At 52.6% G+C, this 18,023-nt stretch overlaps 6 protein-coding genes and 1 non-coding gene across 7 annotated transcripts; 4 read left to right on the forward strand and 3 right to left on the reverse strand.

Moving 5' to 3' along the window:
• Positions 1 to 990: 990 nt before the first annotated feature.
• J4E93_001394 (uncharacterized protein) lies at positions 991 to 2,358 on the forward strand (the record flags this gene model as incomplete). The annotated part of the gene is made up of 2 exons (XM_049339346.1): positions 991 to 1,405; positions 1,454 to 2,358. The coding sequence occupies 2 exons, from the start codon at positions 991 to 993 to the stop codon at positions 2,356 to 2,358; spliced, it is 1,320 nt and encodes a 439-aa protein (XP_049203303.1).
• Positions 2,359 to 3,934: 1,576 nt separating this feature from the next.
• On the reverse strand, positions 3,935 to 4,018 carry J4E93_001395. Its single transcript has one exon. It is a non-coding gene; the product is annotated as a tRNA-Val (tRNA).
• A 572-nt stretch (positions 4,019 to 4,590) lies between these two features.
• On the forward strand, positions 4,591 to 6,599 carry J4E93_001396 (uncharacterized protein; the record flags this gene model as incomplete). Its single annotated transcript, XM_049339347.1, has 3 exons — positions 4,591 to 4,895; positions 6,092 to 6,181; positions 6,230 to 6,599. The coding sequence occupies 3 exons, from the start codon at positions 4,591 to 4,593 to the stop codon at positions 6,597 to 6,599; spliced, it is 765 nt and encodes a 254-aa protein (XP_049203304.1).
• A 640-nt stretch (positions 6,600 to 7,239) lies between these two features.
• Positions 7,240 to 8,608, reverse strand: J4E93_001397 (uncharacterized protein; the record flags this gene model as incomplete). Its single annotated transcript, XM_049339348.1, has 2 exons — positions 7,240 to 8,491; positions 8,544 to 8,608. The coding sequence occupies 2 exons, from the start codon at positions 8,606 to 8,608 to the stop codon at positions 7,240 to 7,242; spliced, it is 1,317 nt and encodes a 438-aa protein (XP_049203305.1).
• A 4,218-nt stretch (positions 8,609 to 12,826) lies between these two features.
• J4E93_001398 (uncharacterized protein) lies at positions 12,827 to 13,549 on the forward strand (the record flags this gene model as incomplete). Its single annotated transcript, XM_049339349.1, has 1 exon — positions 12,827 to 13,549. The coding sequence occupies one exon, from the start codon at positions 12,827 to 12,829 to the stop codon at positions 13,547 to 13,549; it is 723 nt and encodes a 240-aa protein (XP_049203306.1).
• A 264-nt stretch (positions 13,550 to 13,813) lies between these two features.
• Positions 13,814 to 14,947, forward strand: J4E93_001399 (uncharacterized protein; the record flags this gene model as incomplete). Its single annotated transcript, XM_049339350.1, has 1 exon — positions 13,814 to 14,947. The coding sequence occupies one exon, from the start codon at positions 13,814 to 13,816 to the stop codon at positions 14,945 to 14,947; it is 1,134 nt and encodes a 377-aa protein (XP_049203307.1).
• A 1,739-nt stretch (positions 14,948 to 16,686) lies between these two features.
• J4E93_001400 (uncharacterized protein) lies at positions 16,687 to 17,742 on the reverse strand (the record flags this gene model as incomplete). Its single annotated transcript, XM_049339351.1, has 1 exon — positions 16,687 to 17,742. The coding sequence occupies one exon, from the start codon at positions 17,740 to 17,742 to the stop codon at positions 16,687 to 16,689; it is 1,056 nt and encodes a 351-aa protein (XP_049203308.1).
• Positions 17,743 to 18,023: the final 281 nt, after the last annotated feature.

Consider the following 18,023-nt stretch of genomic DNA (forward strand, 5'->3'; position numbering starts at 1 on the left):
GCCCCACCGCCATCAATGAACGCGCAAGATCCGGCAAATGCGGAGTCGCGGAGTGTGGGTGAGCCGTTCTTACATCTTACCATCGCATCGGTCGTGATTGCAGGATCTTGAGGTAATCTCAAGACGCTGAACCCACCTTGCAAAAGATGTTGAAGATGCGTATGTGCTCCGACGCCAGGTCGCTCTCACTCCGCGACCCCAAGGACATGGATCGATGCTGCAATTCCTGGAAAGCATCAATCGAGCGTCGCACTCGATGACTTAAGCAGTTTGCAACCTGGCCAACATGATACCAATGTTTTCGCTCGAACATCATATGCCTGATAGGCCTTGTCGCCTACTCGAAGCTGTGTCGACAGTCTCTTGTGAGCGTTCTCTCCAACGCATGTCGCAACGACACGTGTAGAAAAGCCTCCGACCAGAAGCGCATGAACACATTGTATTATTTGCTATTCGTTTCATGCGTCGCGACACGATTCACTAGGGCTGGGAAGTCTACATCGAGCCGCAAGTCTACTTCAGTCCCGTGGATACGCGATGGGGGGCTGCATACCCCGCGCTAGCTCAGGGTAGGATGTGGGGTGACTTCCCGAATCATCTCACGAGTAGACTGAGAATTTCTCATCTTTCGCGACTTCAACGACGAGAACAGCTTATTTGTCGAGAATTTAACGGACGACCGCTGTGTGATCATTGGATCTGTGAGCAAAGACGAACAAATACCTCATCATTACGTGTCGCGAAGCTCACGTAGAGGAAAAGGGTTCACCCGAAACTCTCTTTGATCTCCAGAACACGATTGGAAGGCAAGCCTGAAGACAACGTGACCTTCGGAGCCAGATAAATCACCTGGATCTTGCTACCTCTGTAGTGGTGATCTAGAACAGTAGCTACGCGGAAAAGGCTTCTCCCTTTGGCCCAGCATACTCTGCGGACACCAACTTCAGGACGAAAAGGATTTCACAAACCCAAACACAGCCACTTCCCATAATGGCTCGACGAAGCTCATTCGATCAAGCATCAGCCGGCTTTCGGGCTCATCTACCAGACCTCAGTAGTCCGCGCTTCACGACGGCCGCAAAGCAAAACATCTACGAATATGTCCAGTCAATGCAAGACAACCGCGCCCCACCATGGCTGTACGATCTGACTAAAGTATGGGAGAAGCTATTGGAAGAGCCGTACAAAGGCATCACGAATGACGGCACTGTAAGGGATGGTCTATATCAAGCACGAGACGAAGGTGTAAATGTTGATGGCCCGGTCAAGAAGGCGGAAGAGCTCCTCGCAGCTCTGACTAGCGAGCAGAAGGGCAAGATTTCATACCCGATCAATGCCAGAGAGTGGAGGGCATGGAGTAACCCAGAGTTCTTACTGCGGCCATTCGGGCTCAGACTCGAAGAAGGTAAGTCTCAAGTTTACCAACGCTACGACCTTGGGCTAACTGCTACAGTCCCGGAGAGTATCGCGCAGTCAATACTCGCAGTAGTAGAGGCATCTCTTTCCCCAGAAGGCTACGAAAAGGCTGTCGCGGCCATGCGGGTGAACCATTTCTTAGGCGAGGTTGTCAAGCTACCCAACATCTTAAACAAGTACTCTTATAACTTCCTGCTGTTTGGTACGCCTTCTACCTCCGCTTCTTCTCCTTGGGGCTGGCTCCTCTATGGCCATCATCTCGATATTTCCTGCTTCTACAAGGGAAGCCAGGTTATCATGAGTCCATCGTTCACAGGAGCCGAGCCCAACATCATCGATGACGGAGAATGGAAGGGTACCAAGATATTACACAAAGAAGGCAGTCTGGGTTGGAAGCTGATGCAGAGTCTCAGCCACGAGCAACAACAAAAGGCACAGATCTTCAAGAAGATGAGAGATGAAGGCATGAAGCAAGTCTACGGCAACTCAAATAATGATGAGACTAAGCGAGATGAGCTCATTACCGATACTTGGGGGCCAGACGACCAGCGCCATCGATGCGGTGCCTTCCGCGACAACCGCATCGTACCCTACGAGGGCGTTCTGGTTTCTTCTCTCGACTCGTCACAGCAAGAACTCGTCCTCGCCATATGTGAAGAGTTCCTGCTATATCATCCCACGAAGGCGCGCCAACACAAGCTCGATCAGATCAAACAACACTTGAGCGAGACCTACTTTTGCTGGATCGGAGGTTTCGGCGAAGACGATGCGTTCTACTTCCGTATTCAGAGCCCGGTTATCTTGGTCGAATTTGACCACCACTCTGGTGTCTTTCTGACTAACAAGGAACCTGCAAAGTACCACACGCATACCATTGTGAGAACACCAAATGCGGGAGATTACGGACAGGCTATTAGAGAAGGAAACGAAAAGTTAGAGTGAGCAGGCACTGGATGCAATGTAGATAGGGCGTGTCGTAAGAAGAGACATGGTACCCATGTCGTAGATCTCAGTTGTGATGCGTATGTTGAATTATGAGAGGCTCCAATGACTACCATACCTATCCTCCACTTCCAGGCGCCGGCCTCGTGTCACCAACGAGATTCGTATACTTCACATCCACCTCAAGAACTCCAAACCATACATGTCGCCCATCCCTTTGCTCGAATCTGACTTCACCCTCCAAAGTAGCGAATTCTGCTTCCTCACCTGCCGGAAGATAACTCTCGATTACCCGTACTAAGTCTTGTTTAGCAACCTCATGTCTACATTCCTCTTGTTCACTAGTATCGCTTCCCGCAGCAACCGAATAGTGAATAGCAACTTCTTCTTGTGGCATAGTGGGAATCCTGGCTATTAGTGCGAACATGTTTCCGGCGTCATCATAGCGAGGAGTCTGAGTTTTTATGTACGTAAAACCTGGTCGTTTCTGCGTTGATAGATGATCGTAAGTCTCCACGTCGCCTTTGTAGGTTGTCGGGTAGAGAGAGAAGCCGACGTGGATGTTGGGTTTAGCTGGGATGTCTTTTGGGGTTACGTAGCGGACGATCACGTAGTACTTTTCATCTACCTTGTAGGGGCCTTTGGGTGCCATGTTGAAGACGTTGACAGCGTAATCCGCGAGGGGGGAGTTGACTTATAGGCTCGGTGTTTGCCAAAGAGTAAGTTGGTCAGACCCGGGTGACACTACCACTCAGCTTGATCATGCTATTCTCTGATGATAGCTTCAGGTGCCGATATGAACATCTAGATATGGTATCTATACGCAAAAGGATGAAAGACATAAGTGCGTGATGCTCCATTGATGCGACCTGTGCCAAATATCTTCTACTGTCTACCTGCACGGCCTCATGCGGTGTGTGCGTTCACACTATGGATCTGGAATCTGACGTGATAACGCTGGAACCCCAAACCATAACGAATAATAGCTATTCTATCAGCCCAGCCATTGCCAGCATTGAAGTCTAAAGTCAGGTTGCCACGTGGCATGAGCTCCTGCACACTTGCTGCTACCACCTCGCGCAGATCCTGTTCGGCCTCCATGATCTGCCGTCTTGGGTTCCTAACTATCATAACTGTTGTCTCGACGTCACGGGCTATTTCTGCCGTGATCATAGCCATGCTCTTATCTCCATTGAAGTAAGGGTTAAGCACGCAATTCCAGTTGATGTTTTGATTGGCAAAGAACTGGCGCTCCTCCAGATTTTGGAACCGCTGAGACCGAACCCGAACAAGCGGAATCAGGTCCTCACTCTGGTTTGTGGTGCGAGTAACCATGTAGACTGGGATGGACATATTAAGTATCTCGTGAAGGGGGTGGGAAGTAGCGCGAACACATCCATGAGAATGGTCGGAAGTAATATACAAATTGCGGGCTTGCTACATCAGGTCAGCTTTCAGTCGTGCGTGCTCATCGTGGACAGCCGAACAAGTACCAAATGGCCTCCATCCGCACTGGAAGACTCCGTCACAAGTTTCCAAAAACTACCAAGCTCAATACTGCGAATAGCAAAAACAATGCTGCAACCCAGGGTCGAACTGGGGACCCTTCGCGCGCACTATTTGTGTGAGGCGAATGTCATAACCACTAGACCATTGCAGCTTCTTCTGTTTGGCTATACAAGAATCCCGAAAGACTATGTAGGTATGAGCGGCCGCTCCAAGACTGCTCAAGCTTCAGGAAGATAGTTTGCAGTTATGAAGTGTATGGACTGAGGAAGCGACGGACGAGCAGTGGCAGGAGCAAGGAGGAGCAAGGAGTAGCGACGAGAAGCAGCGGATATCATGCAAATAGCTCTTTCTCATGACGGTATTTCAAGTCTTTTGATGAGTTTAGAGTGGCTGATTCCGTCGTCACTCAACACACCAGGTCATTCTCCCAAAGGGTCATTCTGGTTCTACTCACAGGTTCACCCATTCTGGTCACATGGCCTATTGCGAGCACGCACGACCGACTGCTTGCTGAGGTAGCAAGCTAACCCCGTATATATGGACTGCGGTGGTCTTCGTGAAAGTAGCCCTTCATCTCGACCTCTTTACACAAGATAACACAATATGCCCACAGTCTCAGTCTTTATCGTCATTCGCAGCACCGATGCGGTTGCTGACACTCCAACTATCCGTGTTGCATCTCTGCCGTTTTGCGATCCAGTCACGTATCCATTCATCACCGACATGGGCGTCATCTGGCATATGGTGGCCAATCCCTTCTACGCTGGACAAGATGGTATGGCTATGATCACAGCCGATATGGACCGTGACGACAAGAGGACTGTCAAAATCGTTAATGATCCACGGTTGGAAATGGTAGACGCGGAACGTGATTTGCGAAGACTTGTGGCTTCAGAACTGGAGGGACTCATGTTGATCGGTGGCGTGGATCTCAAGTACATCCCCGGTATGAATATTGATGGCGTCGAAAAGACGGGCGGTCTGGCCATAATTGATCATGGTTCGGGGCTCAAGCGACAGTGGACCAGGTATGCAATCAGACAGGTGGACGCACACTGCCCTGAGGTCGTGCCAGCGCACGGTAGTAGAAACTTTGAAGGTCCGAGTAACTAGTCAGTGGTTCGAAAGGAGTACCAAGCCTTCCCAATGGTATTGCTTCGTGAGTGAGTTTCGCGTATTGCAACGCAAGCAGGTGCAACAGTGCTTGCACCGTAAAGTCAAATTACCAGCCTGAAATTCTTAGATCCGGAGTGGGGCGTGTGCTCATTGTTGACAGTCGAGACGTTGGAGAGTCATGGTCGGCTGCGATGCGGTCATGGTCTAGATCGCGATAATTTTCTTTCAATAAATCATTGTGGGCATTAATGACGATGCAGATGCTGATGAAGCTGGTGGTGTTGACGCTGTGGTCACTCCACACCTGGGCAGGACGAACAGGTTGCGGAGCTGCACGCTGACATCAGCGTCGCGGGAACCTCGGCCAGCCACGCGATGCGCGTGCTCACCCCACAATCGAAAGACTGCCATCTAACCACGATCAGCACACCACTAACCCCACATGGCCCAGTCCCGTCGTCTCAGCGTCCGATAGGATCTCGGTGGCAGCCGTTTCACCAGCCGAACCCTTTCCAGGCGGCACGCCAGGAGAAGCCGCGATACATGCGCGGCCGGGAAACCCTTTGAAGGGGAGCACCCAACGACCTGGTACGTCAGCGGCCTTTCGGTCTGGGGACGCGACGCGAGAATGCGTCGGACTAAGCTCATCAGTCCATTTGCGTCACGGAGCCCGGTGATGTCAAGTGCTGTGATTCGTCGTATGATGTACGGGTGTGGTGGAGAGACATGAGTGCACAGCCTACTTGTGACCTGCATTTCCCCGCACAAGGCTGTCGTATATACAGTCCGCATACGCCGCGCTTGGGACGTCTCACCGGAACACATTACACGTAGCAAGCCATCAATCAAACACCACACTACCGAAGTCAAACCGCGGCCGATACTTTCACACGTCTTGGCCATCACACCTACCAACGTCAAACACAACCACACCTGGGCACACCAAGCGACAAGATATAAGTCGCGCCAGAACTACCATCTCGAGGAACCATCACCATACTCGGCACTACTTTCGCCACTACCACACAATCATCAACATGTCTTTCCTCCTCCGCACATCTACCCTGGTCCGCCAGAGGCTCTTCACCACTTCAACACGTGCTCGCAGTGCCATCTCCATGGAAGATGCCGCCGCAGCACAGATGACATCCACCCCTGGTGCGAGTGTCGTCCCAAGGCTCGGAAGGGTAGCACGATGGTACGTTTCTCCCTCTATATGATTCCTATCACCACTAACAAAGACCAGGTATCTCCCGACCATGGCGGCGGTAGCCATTGGTATGATCTACCTTCCCAAGACCGCATCACAGCCTCGCCGACCCCTTACGCTCGGTGATGCTAATGCCAACATAGGCTTTGGCGTGACCAATGCACTCAACGAGGCCAACCGCAAAGTACACTCTGCGCTTGAGCTCACTCAAGAACAAAAGAACCAGATGCTCATGGACTCTTACGGCGAGCGCTCAAGCTTGGAGGACATGGAGCGGGCAATTGCTGGACTCGAGGCCAAGATGACCACCCAGAAGGACAGGAACAGGATCTTGGAAGAGGCTTATGGCGACAAGGCCAGCCTTGAGGACCTCCAGAGGGCCATGGAGCTGTACGAGGTGCAGTGAATGAAGCAAGGAAGGGTGGAGAACCCGAAGAGCAGAACACCAGCTTCGCGCCTTGGAGCGCATACACACTACGAAGAAGAGAAGGATGAAGCCGCGCGCTGAATGCCGCGAGAGCCACACCGCCAGGTCACGAGCAGACACCGACATCAACTCAGGGTGTCTTGCTCGTGTACCTCGAGAAGTGATGGAGGAACACGCATTTCACTTTTGTCTCAGCATTTAGCGTTTTAGCAACTCGTAACAGACCCCGACAAAGGGCTACGATTTCGTACTATACCAACATCATCAATACCAATTTACTGTGTCAAACACACAATATTCTCGTTCCTCACTTTCCAGCCGATGCTAGCCTTGTTCGCTGCTCGGTGCATCTCGTCGCTCGAAATTGTCCGACGCCCGACACGTGATCCGACCCGAGTTCTCCCGGCGGCCGCGCTCCATCACAACACCATGTCCGCGCTTGGGTACTCCACATTCCGACGTCGAGATACGAATGTCATTGTGGAAAAGGGCCGAACAGCGCCGTGATATATGTCGCGACAACTACTGACTTTGTCCAAGTTAGGCTCACTCTGGAGATGAGAGTTCTCAGAGATTCAAGAGAGTCGATAACGCGCTATCTATGCCTGTCTCCTTGCGCTTAGTCCTTATCTGTAATTACAAAGCTCCAGATCTCTCGCCACACTCCACGTGCCAACCGCGCTGGTCTTCTCTCTAAAATCTGCTCTATCCGCGCTCTTTCGTTATTCCTCGAAGCCTCCGCTTCCATCTCCTCCTGCATCATGGGGTCCATGCTCACACTAAGATGCACCTGTTCCTGCTTGAACGGGTCTTCAAATGTGCTCAGAGGACTCACGATGCCGTCATGCTGAGCGTCCATCTCGTACGAACCGAACCGATGTCGCGGCACTGGAGGTGCTGAGACTGGACCTTCGAGCTCGATGCTGGAAAGATCTTCCAGGACGTAGTCTTCCACCGTGAGGTTGCGGAGGTCAACTCTGGGTGTTCGGGGATATATGTACTTGTACGAGAGGTACAGAGATCCGAACAAGAAGGGGCCAATGTATGCACCAAGAACGTCGAAAGCCAGGCTGATGGTAGATTTCAGGTTGTCCGTGGAAGTGAGGCTGCCTTTCGCAACAAGAATGACCAGTGGTGGAACGCCAGACCATACGAGAACGAACGCGCTTCCGAAGATCCCGATATATGCAGGCAGTGGTTGCCATCTGGACTTGAACAGGCGTGACATGTAGAGTGGATGATTGCGACCGAAGATCTGCCGCCTCGCTAAGCGGTCAAGGCCAGCTTTAAAGCGCAGAAAAGTGATGCAAAGAGTGAGATAGATGCATGCCGCAGTGCCTGTGTACAGTTCGGAGAGTGTGATACGCGGCTGTGAACCAGTCTTGTCCGCCAAGCCTATCAGAGACAAGAACCCGAGTGCTGAGCACAGCAAAATGGCCGCCAAAGGTGTATGCCCATTGTTAGTCCGACCAAAGATCTTTGCGATATTCCTTGGGAGGTACTGCTGTGAGAGCATAAACACACTACGAGATGCGGCGTAGAGATCGGTATTGGCTGTAGTATATGCCGATATAATGAACAACCCGTTCAAAACCTTCGGTAGCGCGTGGATAGAAGACTCTTCGGCCGCGATTACGAACGCTGACTTCGTAGCGTAGTCGCCTCTCGCCCATATCTTCGGAAGCTGCGGGTCGGCGTAGTTGACATTCGCTCCAGCAGCTAGCATCGCGAATGGGTATATGCTGAGCGGAACGATGTAGACGAACGACATGGTGATGGGCACGTCCCTCCAAGGGTTCTTTGCTTCACCGACAGTCATAGCGACAAGGTCTGCTCCGAAGCAAGAAAACATGGCTAGGACGATTGAAGTGCTTCACAAGATGTTAGCTCTCTGCGGTATCTGGAGGCATGCTAGAAACCCACATGAGAGCGAACAGTGTGCCTCCGGGGCCGGATATACCGAAAGCTTCATCAGGAACGCCAGCCATCTTGAGAGAGACAGGAGTGGTAGTATTGTGGCCAATTGGCTTCCAGTCCGATGTGAATCCGAAGGTCGTATAATCTGCATTGGTCAGCGTTGCCACACGTAGCCTGAAGTTGTTGAACGTACTCGAATGGTATTCTCCTTGTCTCGGGCCGCCGCCTTGGTAGCGTTAGACACATGGCTATGTTGCATTGAAGCGCGGAAGCATACCGGAGAAGTTCAAGACCACACCCATAACACATACAAGGACCAGTAAGCTCAGTTTGAACCACATGACGACCTAAGTGATCGTCAGTTCGCTGTTCGTATCGAGAGCCGTCACCAGGGTGATCGAATCCGTGTCGCATGTTGCCGCATACAGATTGCTAACTCTTAGCAAGTGAACACCCTCTAAGCTAACGTATACTTCTAGCTTAGTGATGATTTTGTAAAATGCGGCACGGGTCGGAACTACCCCTAGTGCTGTTTTGCTCAAGGTAACGTACTCGTTCGATCTTGCCATACAGCTAATACAACGTTAGCCAAGTCCGCCGTTGTGCAAGGGCATAGCTTACCTTGACGCCGAGGCAATGGGAAAGGGTAGTCAGGGCGATGAACGCGATATTGATAGCTGCCTCAGCACCGGCAGAATGCGGTTTTGGGTCGCTTTTCAGAAGCGCAGTCAGCTCCGCCGAACTCGCTGTAAGAGTAGCCATCGCACAAATCTTGCCTAGCCTAATGGTCGTCAGCGACGCCTTTCAGAAGTTTTCTATCGATACTCACCCGTACATAGATGCGATAGCGAAACCGCAGGCTGGGTCTAAGAACGTGTGAGGCAGATCAATGAGAGCTCCGGTCAACGGTCGACATGCAACCATCTCAGTGATAGTATACATGACGCAAGCGACGATACCACCTGCAACTACATAGCTGATAGCTGCCCCTAAAGATCCAGTGGTAGCGATCAGTGCACCAGATGTAATGAAGATGCCTCCACCTATGCAACCGGATATGCCAATGCCTGGGGAGTTAGCAACCAGCGTACTTGTTGATTCACTCCTTTCGCGCTTACCTGCCAGTTGAGGCCTACTGAGAACACGGTCAAGATGTTCTGAATGGGTCACATAGTATGGCGATCTGTCAAGGGGACGCTTTTCTTCAGCCATTTTGCGTGGGATTCCCCGGCGAATCCGTACCGAAGTACGACCTCGTCAGGCTGAGGATGTTTGCGAACTAATAATGAAGGTTGACTGCGGCCTTGGACTAGAAAAAGATGCTTGCGCGACAAATGCAAACCTTCGTGACTATTTGGCCTCCATTCGGCACGTCTTCAGCTTCACTCCCCAAACCACCTGTGGCGGGGCTTAGACCATACCGGTCGGCCTCCCTGTCTGCCTCGCGTGTTGCCCACCAACGCCAGAGTGACTGGAGAGATAGGCTTCGTGATGAGGACGGTACATGGGCACGCGACTTGGTATTGCTGTGATTGGTCAGAAAGGCGGGATATCGGGGAAAGATAACCAAGGTCGCACATGCTCGTATGCACAAGGTTGCTAGGCCAAACTAAGTGCGCCACGGTCGACAAACATTGGTGGATGGTGCAGGACGTCCTCTCAGCCGCGCTTTAGTCGCGTTCCGGTGTACATTTCAGGCTACGTGTTGCAGCTAGGCGACAACTCTGGTAATTGATAGGGCCGAACTACATTGTGGAGACAACGTTCCTCATAGTGGATATTGCTTTCCTCTGGGCGTGCGTTCTGTGTGGACTTCCTGTGCAATACAAGCAGGATATTGCCAATGCAGCTGATAACGAGTACGCCGCATGCGGACAAGATCGCGAGCTGAGAGTATGTCAGATAGTGTTACGTCCTTGACCTACATACATTCGAGGCTCTCCAGGGATGAAGCTTTGGTTAACTCCCAGCTAACGGTTTCCCAGTGATGATTGCAGTTAGAGTGCATTGACGATGTCCATATCCAGCAGCTCTACCGGCCCTTCGGCGCGTCGCTCGTCGTTGGCGATGGACTACTTCCAGGTGTATTCAGCCTCATCAGGATCGCAGTCGAGTAATCTGCTACAACGACCAAGGCGGCTGTCGTTTCTGAATGCGCCCGATGTCGCAACGTCGATCTCATCGTTAGGATGGGTGGCAACATGCTCATCGAAGCAGATACGATTATACGACGTGAAGAGCGCGAACAAAAGTCGGACTATCCAGCCCAAAGCCGTCTTGAATATTTCGATGATTCTGAAAGATGAAGAGATCCGTGGAATTGCTCTCTCAGAGGATCTACTCGCAGTGATCACCCACAATCGATTGCTGGTGTATGACGAGTATCGCACAAACAACGGCCATGTGCCTAGCCTCGTGAGAGAAGAGCGAATTGACCAGGACGGAAACTGGACCCCGAGATCCGTGTCGATCTCACAACTTGGACGCCAGTCTGCCGAGGGAGGAGCAACGGCGAGCATCGCAGTGGGTGGAGAGGGAGTGAGTGCAGTGAAGATCTTCACATACAGGTACATGCCGGCCTGGAACGTTCAGGGCGACCATGTAGTCCTGAAGTGTCCTCAAAACAACGGTGCTGTCAAGATTGTTGGGTTCTCGCCCTGTCGAAGTGATGCCATATATGGGCCAATGGTGTTTGCTTTGACAACAGGCAATCACTTGTATTGTTGGGTTATCACTCGCCTGGATCCTTGCTGGCACGTTGACTGTAATGCGAGAAGCAATGAACGCGTAAGTGGCATGTTCTAAGACCCGGCGCAAAGCTGACTCCAGGCAGGCGTATCGCGATGAGATAACGAACGCGGCTTTTACCATCTCTCCAAACGGTCGGCCTTACATCCTCTGCACCGTCGACCACCAACCACGTTCACACCTCCCAGCGACCTTCCTCGTGGCAATCGACACTCTTGGCTTCGATCCACACATTCTCCGTCAACCAATAAGGCCCATTTCTGATAGGGTAGTCAGCACGAGCGTTGTCGCTGGAGTTGCGAGCTTCAACGGCAGGTTTCTAGTGGTTGTAGAAAGGGAGAGGAATAGAGACAAGATGAAGCTGCTGACACTTCAGGGTGCACTTGGGGGTGGCTTGACATGCTCCGCTGCCCACACAACAACATGGGAAGTCGAGCTGCAGAGCAACAATACCGGATCTTCAACAATCTCGATCATGATAGAAGAGCAGCAAGATGCCCTGGAGATCATCGCGGTGGATGGACGCGGCCATGTCGTCTATTCGGGCGTGAGGGTGCTGGGCATGCCACAGGGCCCAATTCGGCCCATTGCGCCACCTAGAAGCTCCATCGTTTCCGAGCTCCCGTTCGACCCGATCAGAAGAGAATTGTCGTCGGACGAAAGTAGCCGTCACTCTGTCACACCTTCGTATCGGGTGATGAACAGCCTCGAAATTATTCCTGGTTGACTGATGGCAATGACTTGAGCCATTACCATAGCTCTTTCGAGAAATGGTAGATGCAGGCGCGATGGACTGTTCTTGGTACGGGTATGGTGTGTACGTGAGCGGGTAATAGAAGTTGCACGCTGGTCGCGTCAGTATCGCGTCGCGGACTAGTGCCAGCTGACTAAGCCCACATCCGTCATGTCCAGGCTCCTTCTCTCACGATCGGCAATCGCAACCCAACTCGCCTTGTACATCCGCTCGCACACACACAACGCCAACAACGTCGCGTTGGCGGAGGAGTTCCCATATCTCCGAGCTCTTATGATCGCCAGCCAAAGGCCAAGATGGTGTCGCTTATGATGGCTCATAACCGTCATCAGCACGCGGCTTGAACGCGATGGGACGACCTTCACCAACACTCCAAAGCTGTTTCTCGGATTGGCAATTGTCGAGAATTGCGCCTTAGGTACGGCAAGCGTGCTTCGAGACGCATTTTGGCGGAGTAGCAGCGAGTTACCAAGATTCTGTCGAGCTTACCAGTTTGTTCCCTCAACCCACGCAGCGTATCTCGCTTTCCACATGGAGGGCTACTCATGCCAGACATGCGAGGTGGAGGAAAGCTCGATAGGTGGACAATACAACGTGTCTGGCATATATAGCTACTCACCCTCAACACTCAAGACACTCCTTCTATCACCCATTTCTTCCTACTGATCGCACACTACCTAAGATTCTAGTCATACTCTGACACTCCTGTTCAGTGCTCCAACAAGCCTACACTTCAGCTACCAAGACAGCCCTTACGAGACGATTCACGGCACGCTCCCATCCAAAGATGATGTTCCGCGCCGCTCTTCTATGCTTCGCTGCACTCTTCTCGCAACACGCTTCTGGCGTACCATACCCACAGCCAAACTCGACATCGCTCGCGAACAACACAATTTGTAACTCCACCGTCCGCTTTTGCGAAGGCGATCCCAACGCCGTCAACCCTCCTCCCCTCGGTTCGGGAGAATACGTATGCCACGAAGTTTACCCGACCGATCTCTCGGTCATCAACGCGCGCTACCCCGATTACGACGTCGACCACCTACACCAAGCAAAGCAGTTCTTCATGCTACGTCGTCAGGTCAAAGATGCTGGAGAAATTGCCACACGTGTACAGTTTCAAGGCCTACCGAACAGCACGTCGAACTACACCTGCCGTCTCGAATTCGTCCTCCCCCGCCTTGAGCTCCAGAAGATCTCTGGCCCGAACCCAAGCTTTCACGTATACCAAGTCGAGCGCGAAGCCGGTGCGATCGCTACATGGAATACATACGAGGCGGAGAAGAACGCCTTGTTGTTCGGTACGGTCAACGGCGAAAGCCAGGCGCTTGAGAGGACAAGGAGTGTCGGCGGCGTTGCAGCTGTCGACGAGACGGCTTGTAACGAGACAATGTCATTCATGATGGCAATGATGTACGACAGCCCGTCTGCGCCGAACTACTGGGAGTTCTCGAACGTGGCGCCTCCCGCGTTCCCGGTACAAGGGTTCAGGATTGTTTACGGATGTTGAGCGAGGAGTTAGTTCCTATGGTGCAGTCCCGCGATGGCACTGAATGCTATGTGAAGTAGCTATTCTGCCACTAGTATTATGACATGAAATCTTTGTTCTTACAACTTTTGCTTCGCCTAACATGTGATCAGTAGTTATACCTGCCTTGGTCACGGTGGCCGGAGCTAAGTATAAGTGGGGCGTGTTGTGAGGAAGGCACGACTGAAGTCTCACTTCTTCCCTGGAAATCTTCACTCACTCAACACTCCACCTCCAACCACTACAATGACGCCGAAGAAGCGCAAAGACGAAGAGGCGCCTAGCGACTATGTACCGCGTGAGAAGATGGTGAAGATCGCGCCCACTCCAAGTTTCTGGGACGCCGATTTCCCATCCGATGGCGAAACGCCTGTCACGGCCAGCGGGCATGTGAGCCGTAGACGGATGACCGGCATGATGGAAGGAAGGATTCGCCACGCCCCAGTGCCAACAGAGACAATTCGGAGTGCAGTGCAAGCTCCTGAACAGGGTGGTAACAATCTCCAGCGCCGAATTGCTGCCATGGGCCCACCGATCAGGTCAAATCAAGACCGCGCGGTGACGCCACCGAGTGGACAAGAACGTGCCAATGGGCCATGCGCGCAGACTCCCGAAACCCCTTATCCGGTGGAACGAAGGCCCAACTACCAGGTCAATTCAAACAGAGCTGGAAGAGGCCGAGGGGGACCCACTATGGGTATGGACAGGCAAGCATTTCAGTTGCGACAAGGGAGACATCCATCTTCGGATATGCTCATGCCGCCGCCGCCGTCTAGTATGCAGCGCTCGAGTGTTCTACGTCGTGGAGACGCACAACACGTCGGTGCGGCTGAAGAGGAAGACGGGAGTGCGCATCGAAATAGCGATGTAGTGCCCGCTGGACTTGAGGAGGCAGAGGAAGAGGAAGACGGAAATGCGCATCGAAATCACGATGTAGTGCCCGTTGAACTCAGTGGTGAAGAATCCCAGTCACCTGGCGTTCGTCCATCAAGTAGGGTTGGGCGGCCGTCTTCTCAGGAAGAGAACCTGCCACCACAGCCAACCTCACCGTTGCCTGTGGTAGTTCAGGGGATTGATGAAGCTAGGCCACAAGAATCTCTTGTCGTCGGCTTGGATTCAGAAACCGTGGAGGTATTGGAGAAGCGTCTGGCCCAAGTTCTGGGACAAGTGAAGGACTTGCGCGCCGAGGCGTCTGCGGATCTCCGCGTGATGTTTCGGAAGGGAGTGCAGTTGGCGAATACCGATCTATCAGGGATCGACCCTGCTATTTTGGGAGAGGTATGGGAAGACCTCGAGGCAGAGGACGCTGTAGGCATGGTGGAGACGGACGATCCAGATATCGCCGCGCTCTTTGACGAAGAGGAAGAGCCGAAAGAGTGATATCTGTTCGCAGGAGAGAGGGATGGCTGGCTCGGTACCATGAAAGTACTTGAAGTATTCTTTGTCCGCACATTCTACCTTTTTGAACTGATGCATACGACTAGCATTTTGTGATAAGATTGAATGACAAAATACTGTCCTTATTTGCCACGTACCCTTATTCAGCTTGAGTGTTCGTTGTACTGTTCGTGTATTAGCTGAGAACCATGTGTGAGCTCTTGCCTATGCAACACTCACTTCTCGTGAAACCATGGCTATGAACTACCAATACTCTGGTACGAGCAGCCGCAACTTTTTCCTAATCCCATAACGGGTACCAAATCTCATTAGGCTAACTCTTGTTCTCTAGCCGCGTGACAATAACAGGGAGCAGAACAGCGTAACATGCAATCATATACGCACTCACGCCAAAAGCTCCTTGAACATCATACTGAAACCGCGACCAAAGGACACCAAAAAGCAGACTGGCGATAAGAAACACCACAAGGATAGTCAGCGCAAGCGTATCGCGATCCAAGCCTTCATCGTAGTAGATACCCCACCCCTCAGCAGGCTGCCCTATCTGACCGCGCAGCTCACCACATGTGCGCTTGGGGACCTGATCTAATATCCATGTGTCCTTTTCGTGGACGTCTGTGGGACACGTGAATAGATTCGCAAGGTAGACTGGTGGGATCGGTGGGTATGTAGCTGGCGGGCCAGGAATGCAGCGATACTCCGCCCCTGGTGAAGGCTCGACTTTGGATTTAGGTGATATACATTCACAGGTTGTGTATCCTATCGTGTTGGTAACACAACATGGGTCGTGGTGTCGCACATCTACGCTGCCACCGATCGGAAGCCGAAATTTGACGAAGGAGATTCCTTTGACGCTCTTCAGGGAGAGTATGTGGAGGAAGCGACCGCGGTGGCTTAGGTATTGCTTTCGCAAGAAGCTCAGTAATGCCCGATCAGTAGTAACATCTTCGATTCGATCCTGCTGTAAGACCTTTCGGAGCCGGTTGCGATGCATGCAAGCCAGTAGATGGAGAATCAATTGTTGAGGCTGTGGGCTGTTGGCAGCGGCGGTAGCAGTGCTTGGTGTGTTGTGCTGGGGAAGACATGATGACGAGTTATTTCTTGAGCTTCCGAAAATCGATGTGACAGCCTTTCGGATCCACTGAACAGGATGCGGTGTAATATACTGCTGGTTTCTAGACTGATGGCTATGAGGCGATGCGCGCACTCTTGCACCGGAGGTACGCTGCATGTGGTCGATGAGCTCGTTTATACCTCCCTCACGAAACTCTAAAACGTCACTGTGAAGAGATTCGCCACAGGCCTGCTAGATTCTCAACATCTAAAGATCTCGTAGGCATTTCACTCTAGTAGGGATACATACGCATTGCCATCGAAGGCGCACCAGGCCTGGCTCTAGAAGCGGTTCTAATAGACCTGCAGCGATCAGAACATCACCTATCACTAACATCAATGTATCGGCCATGGGAAAGAGTATACTTCTCGCAGTAGTTCTCCCATATAGGCTACGAAAGAAGCCATCGGCGCTCTGCTTGGAGTCGGGAAGCCAATCTTGCCCACTGAAGCTCTTATCATGCCCTGCAACTGCTTTTGTTTGGGTTGGCTCTATCATCGTATCGTTCGATGTGTCTCTATCGTCCAATGCGTCTTTATTGTTCGATGCGTCTTCGTCGTTTGACGCGTACTCATCGTTCGATGCGTCTTCAGAGTACTATAGGGTATCAATCCATATCCTCTAATCCACCAGCATCACTCGGCACCTGCTCTTCACTAACCATAATACCCACCATACACTCGCCGAGCATATTCTCCCAATTCACCCACGGATGCACTTCCATGAACAGCTTCGTCCCGTCCTTGCCCGCCGCTCTCTTCAGCTCGCCCTCTCCACCGGGATGAAACGGCAGATAGGGCGAGATGTTATACACTTTCCCCTGATAGCTCGACCACGCGGGCTTCCCCTTCCGGCCGTTCTTCTCCTTGAGCATAGCGGGTGTGACGCGTATCATCGAGTCCACACCCGACAAGTTCTTGCCTGACTTTTGCAGATAGGCCCAGTCGAGTGGCGAGTGGCCGGGCGACAGGAGTACCTTGCCTCGCGCATTTGGTGTCTTGAGTGAGGCGCCTGCGGTCGGTGGTAGCCCCAGGCTGCCGTTTGAGGTCGGTGGGCCGCGATTGGGTAGCGGGCCGCGGTTCGGAAGGGGCCCGGTTGTGGGTACGCGCATTGACTGGGTGGAGGTGTTGGGGGGGGCGCGCAGGTTTGAAGCTGCGACTCGGGGTGGCGGCATGAGCGAGGTTGTGGGCTTTGGTGGCGGGGCCATGAGCGAGGGCTTGCTGGGTGGAGCCATGGTGGAGGGAGGGGGCATGGCGGATAGCGAGGGCGGCTTCGAGGCTCGCTGGGCGGAGTTCATGGCTGGGAAAGAGGGCGGTGGGAGATTGTCTTCTTCATCCTCGTCGGAGCTCTCGTGCTCGTTGAGCGTAAAGGTAGGTACTGCAGGCGCATCCTTTTCAGGAACCGGCGCAGCTTTTGGTGTGGATTCGGGAGATGGGCTCTTTGCGTTCACTCTAGTATCTTCATGCTTTGTTGGAGTCTGCAGCTCTATGCGCTGCTCCGCCGCGGGGGTGCTGTGGTCTGTCTCGCCATGCTGCGACTTCTCAGGTATCGACGACGCGCCAGAGCGGGTGAAGCGAGTAATGAAGGCGAGCCATGTCGAGGGCGGGCGCTGGTAGACGAGGAAAGACAGCGAGAGTGCCAGAATCGAGACGGCAACGAGCATCTCTTGGGTCTATGCGAGGTAAGGAGCGACGGTTGCTGGACCCTGAGGCGTGTGAAGAGCGGAACGAGTCCAGGCTTCATGCGCCTCCAGGGTTTCTTGACTGGTAGGGCTGACGGCAATCGGCGCTAGCCTTCGATGACTTCACGCGCCGCATGCCGTCACTGCTCGGAACATATTCTGTCTGGTGAAGGCACACGTTTAGCATTGACGATTGTCCCACCAATTTACAATCGCACGAGGTTTCTCATTCTCAACCACGGTTACGCGCGACCCACTCTACG

This window comes from Alternaria ventricosa (genome assembly GCF_023758065.1).
Source record: "Alternaria ventricosa strain BMP 2768 chromosome Unknown scaffold_2, whole genome shotgun sequence".
Taxonomy (NCBI): Eukaryota; Fungi; Ascomycota; class Dothideomycetes; order Pleosporales; family Pleosporaceae; genus Alternaria; species Alternaria ventricosa.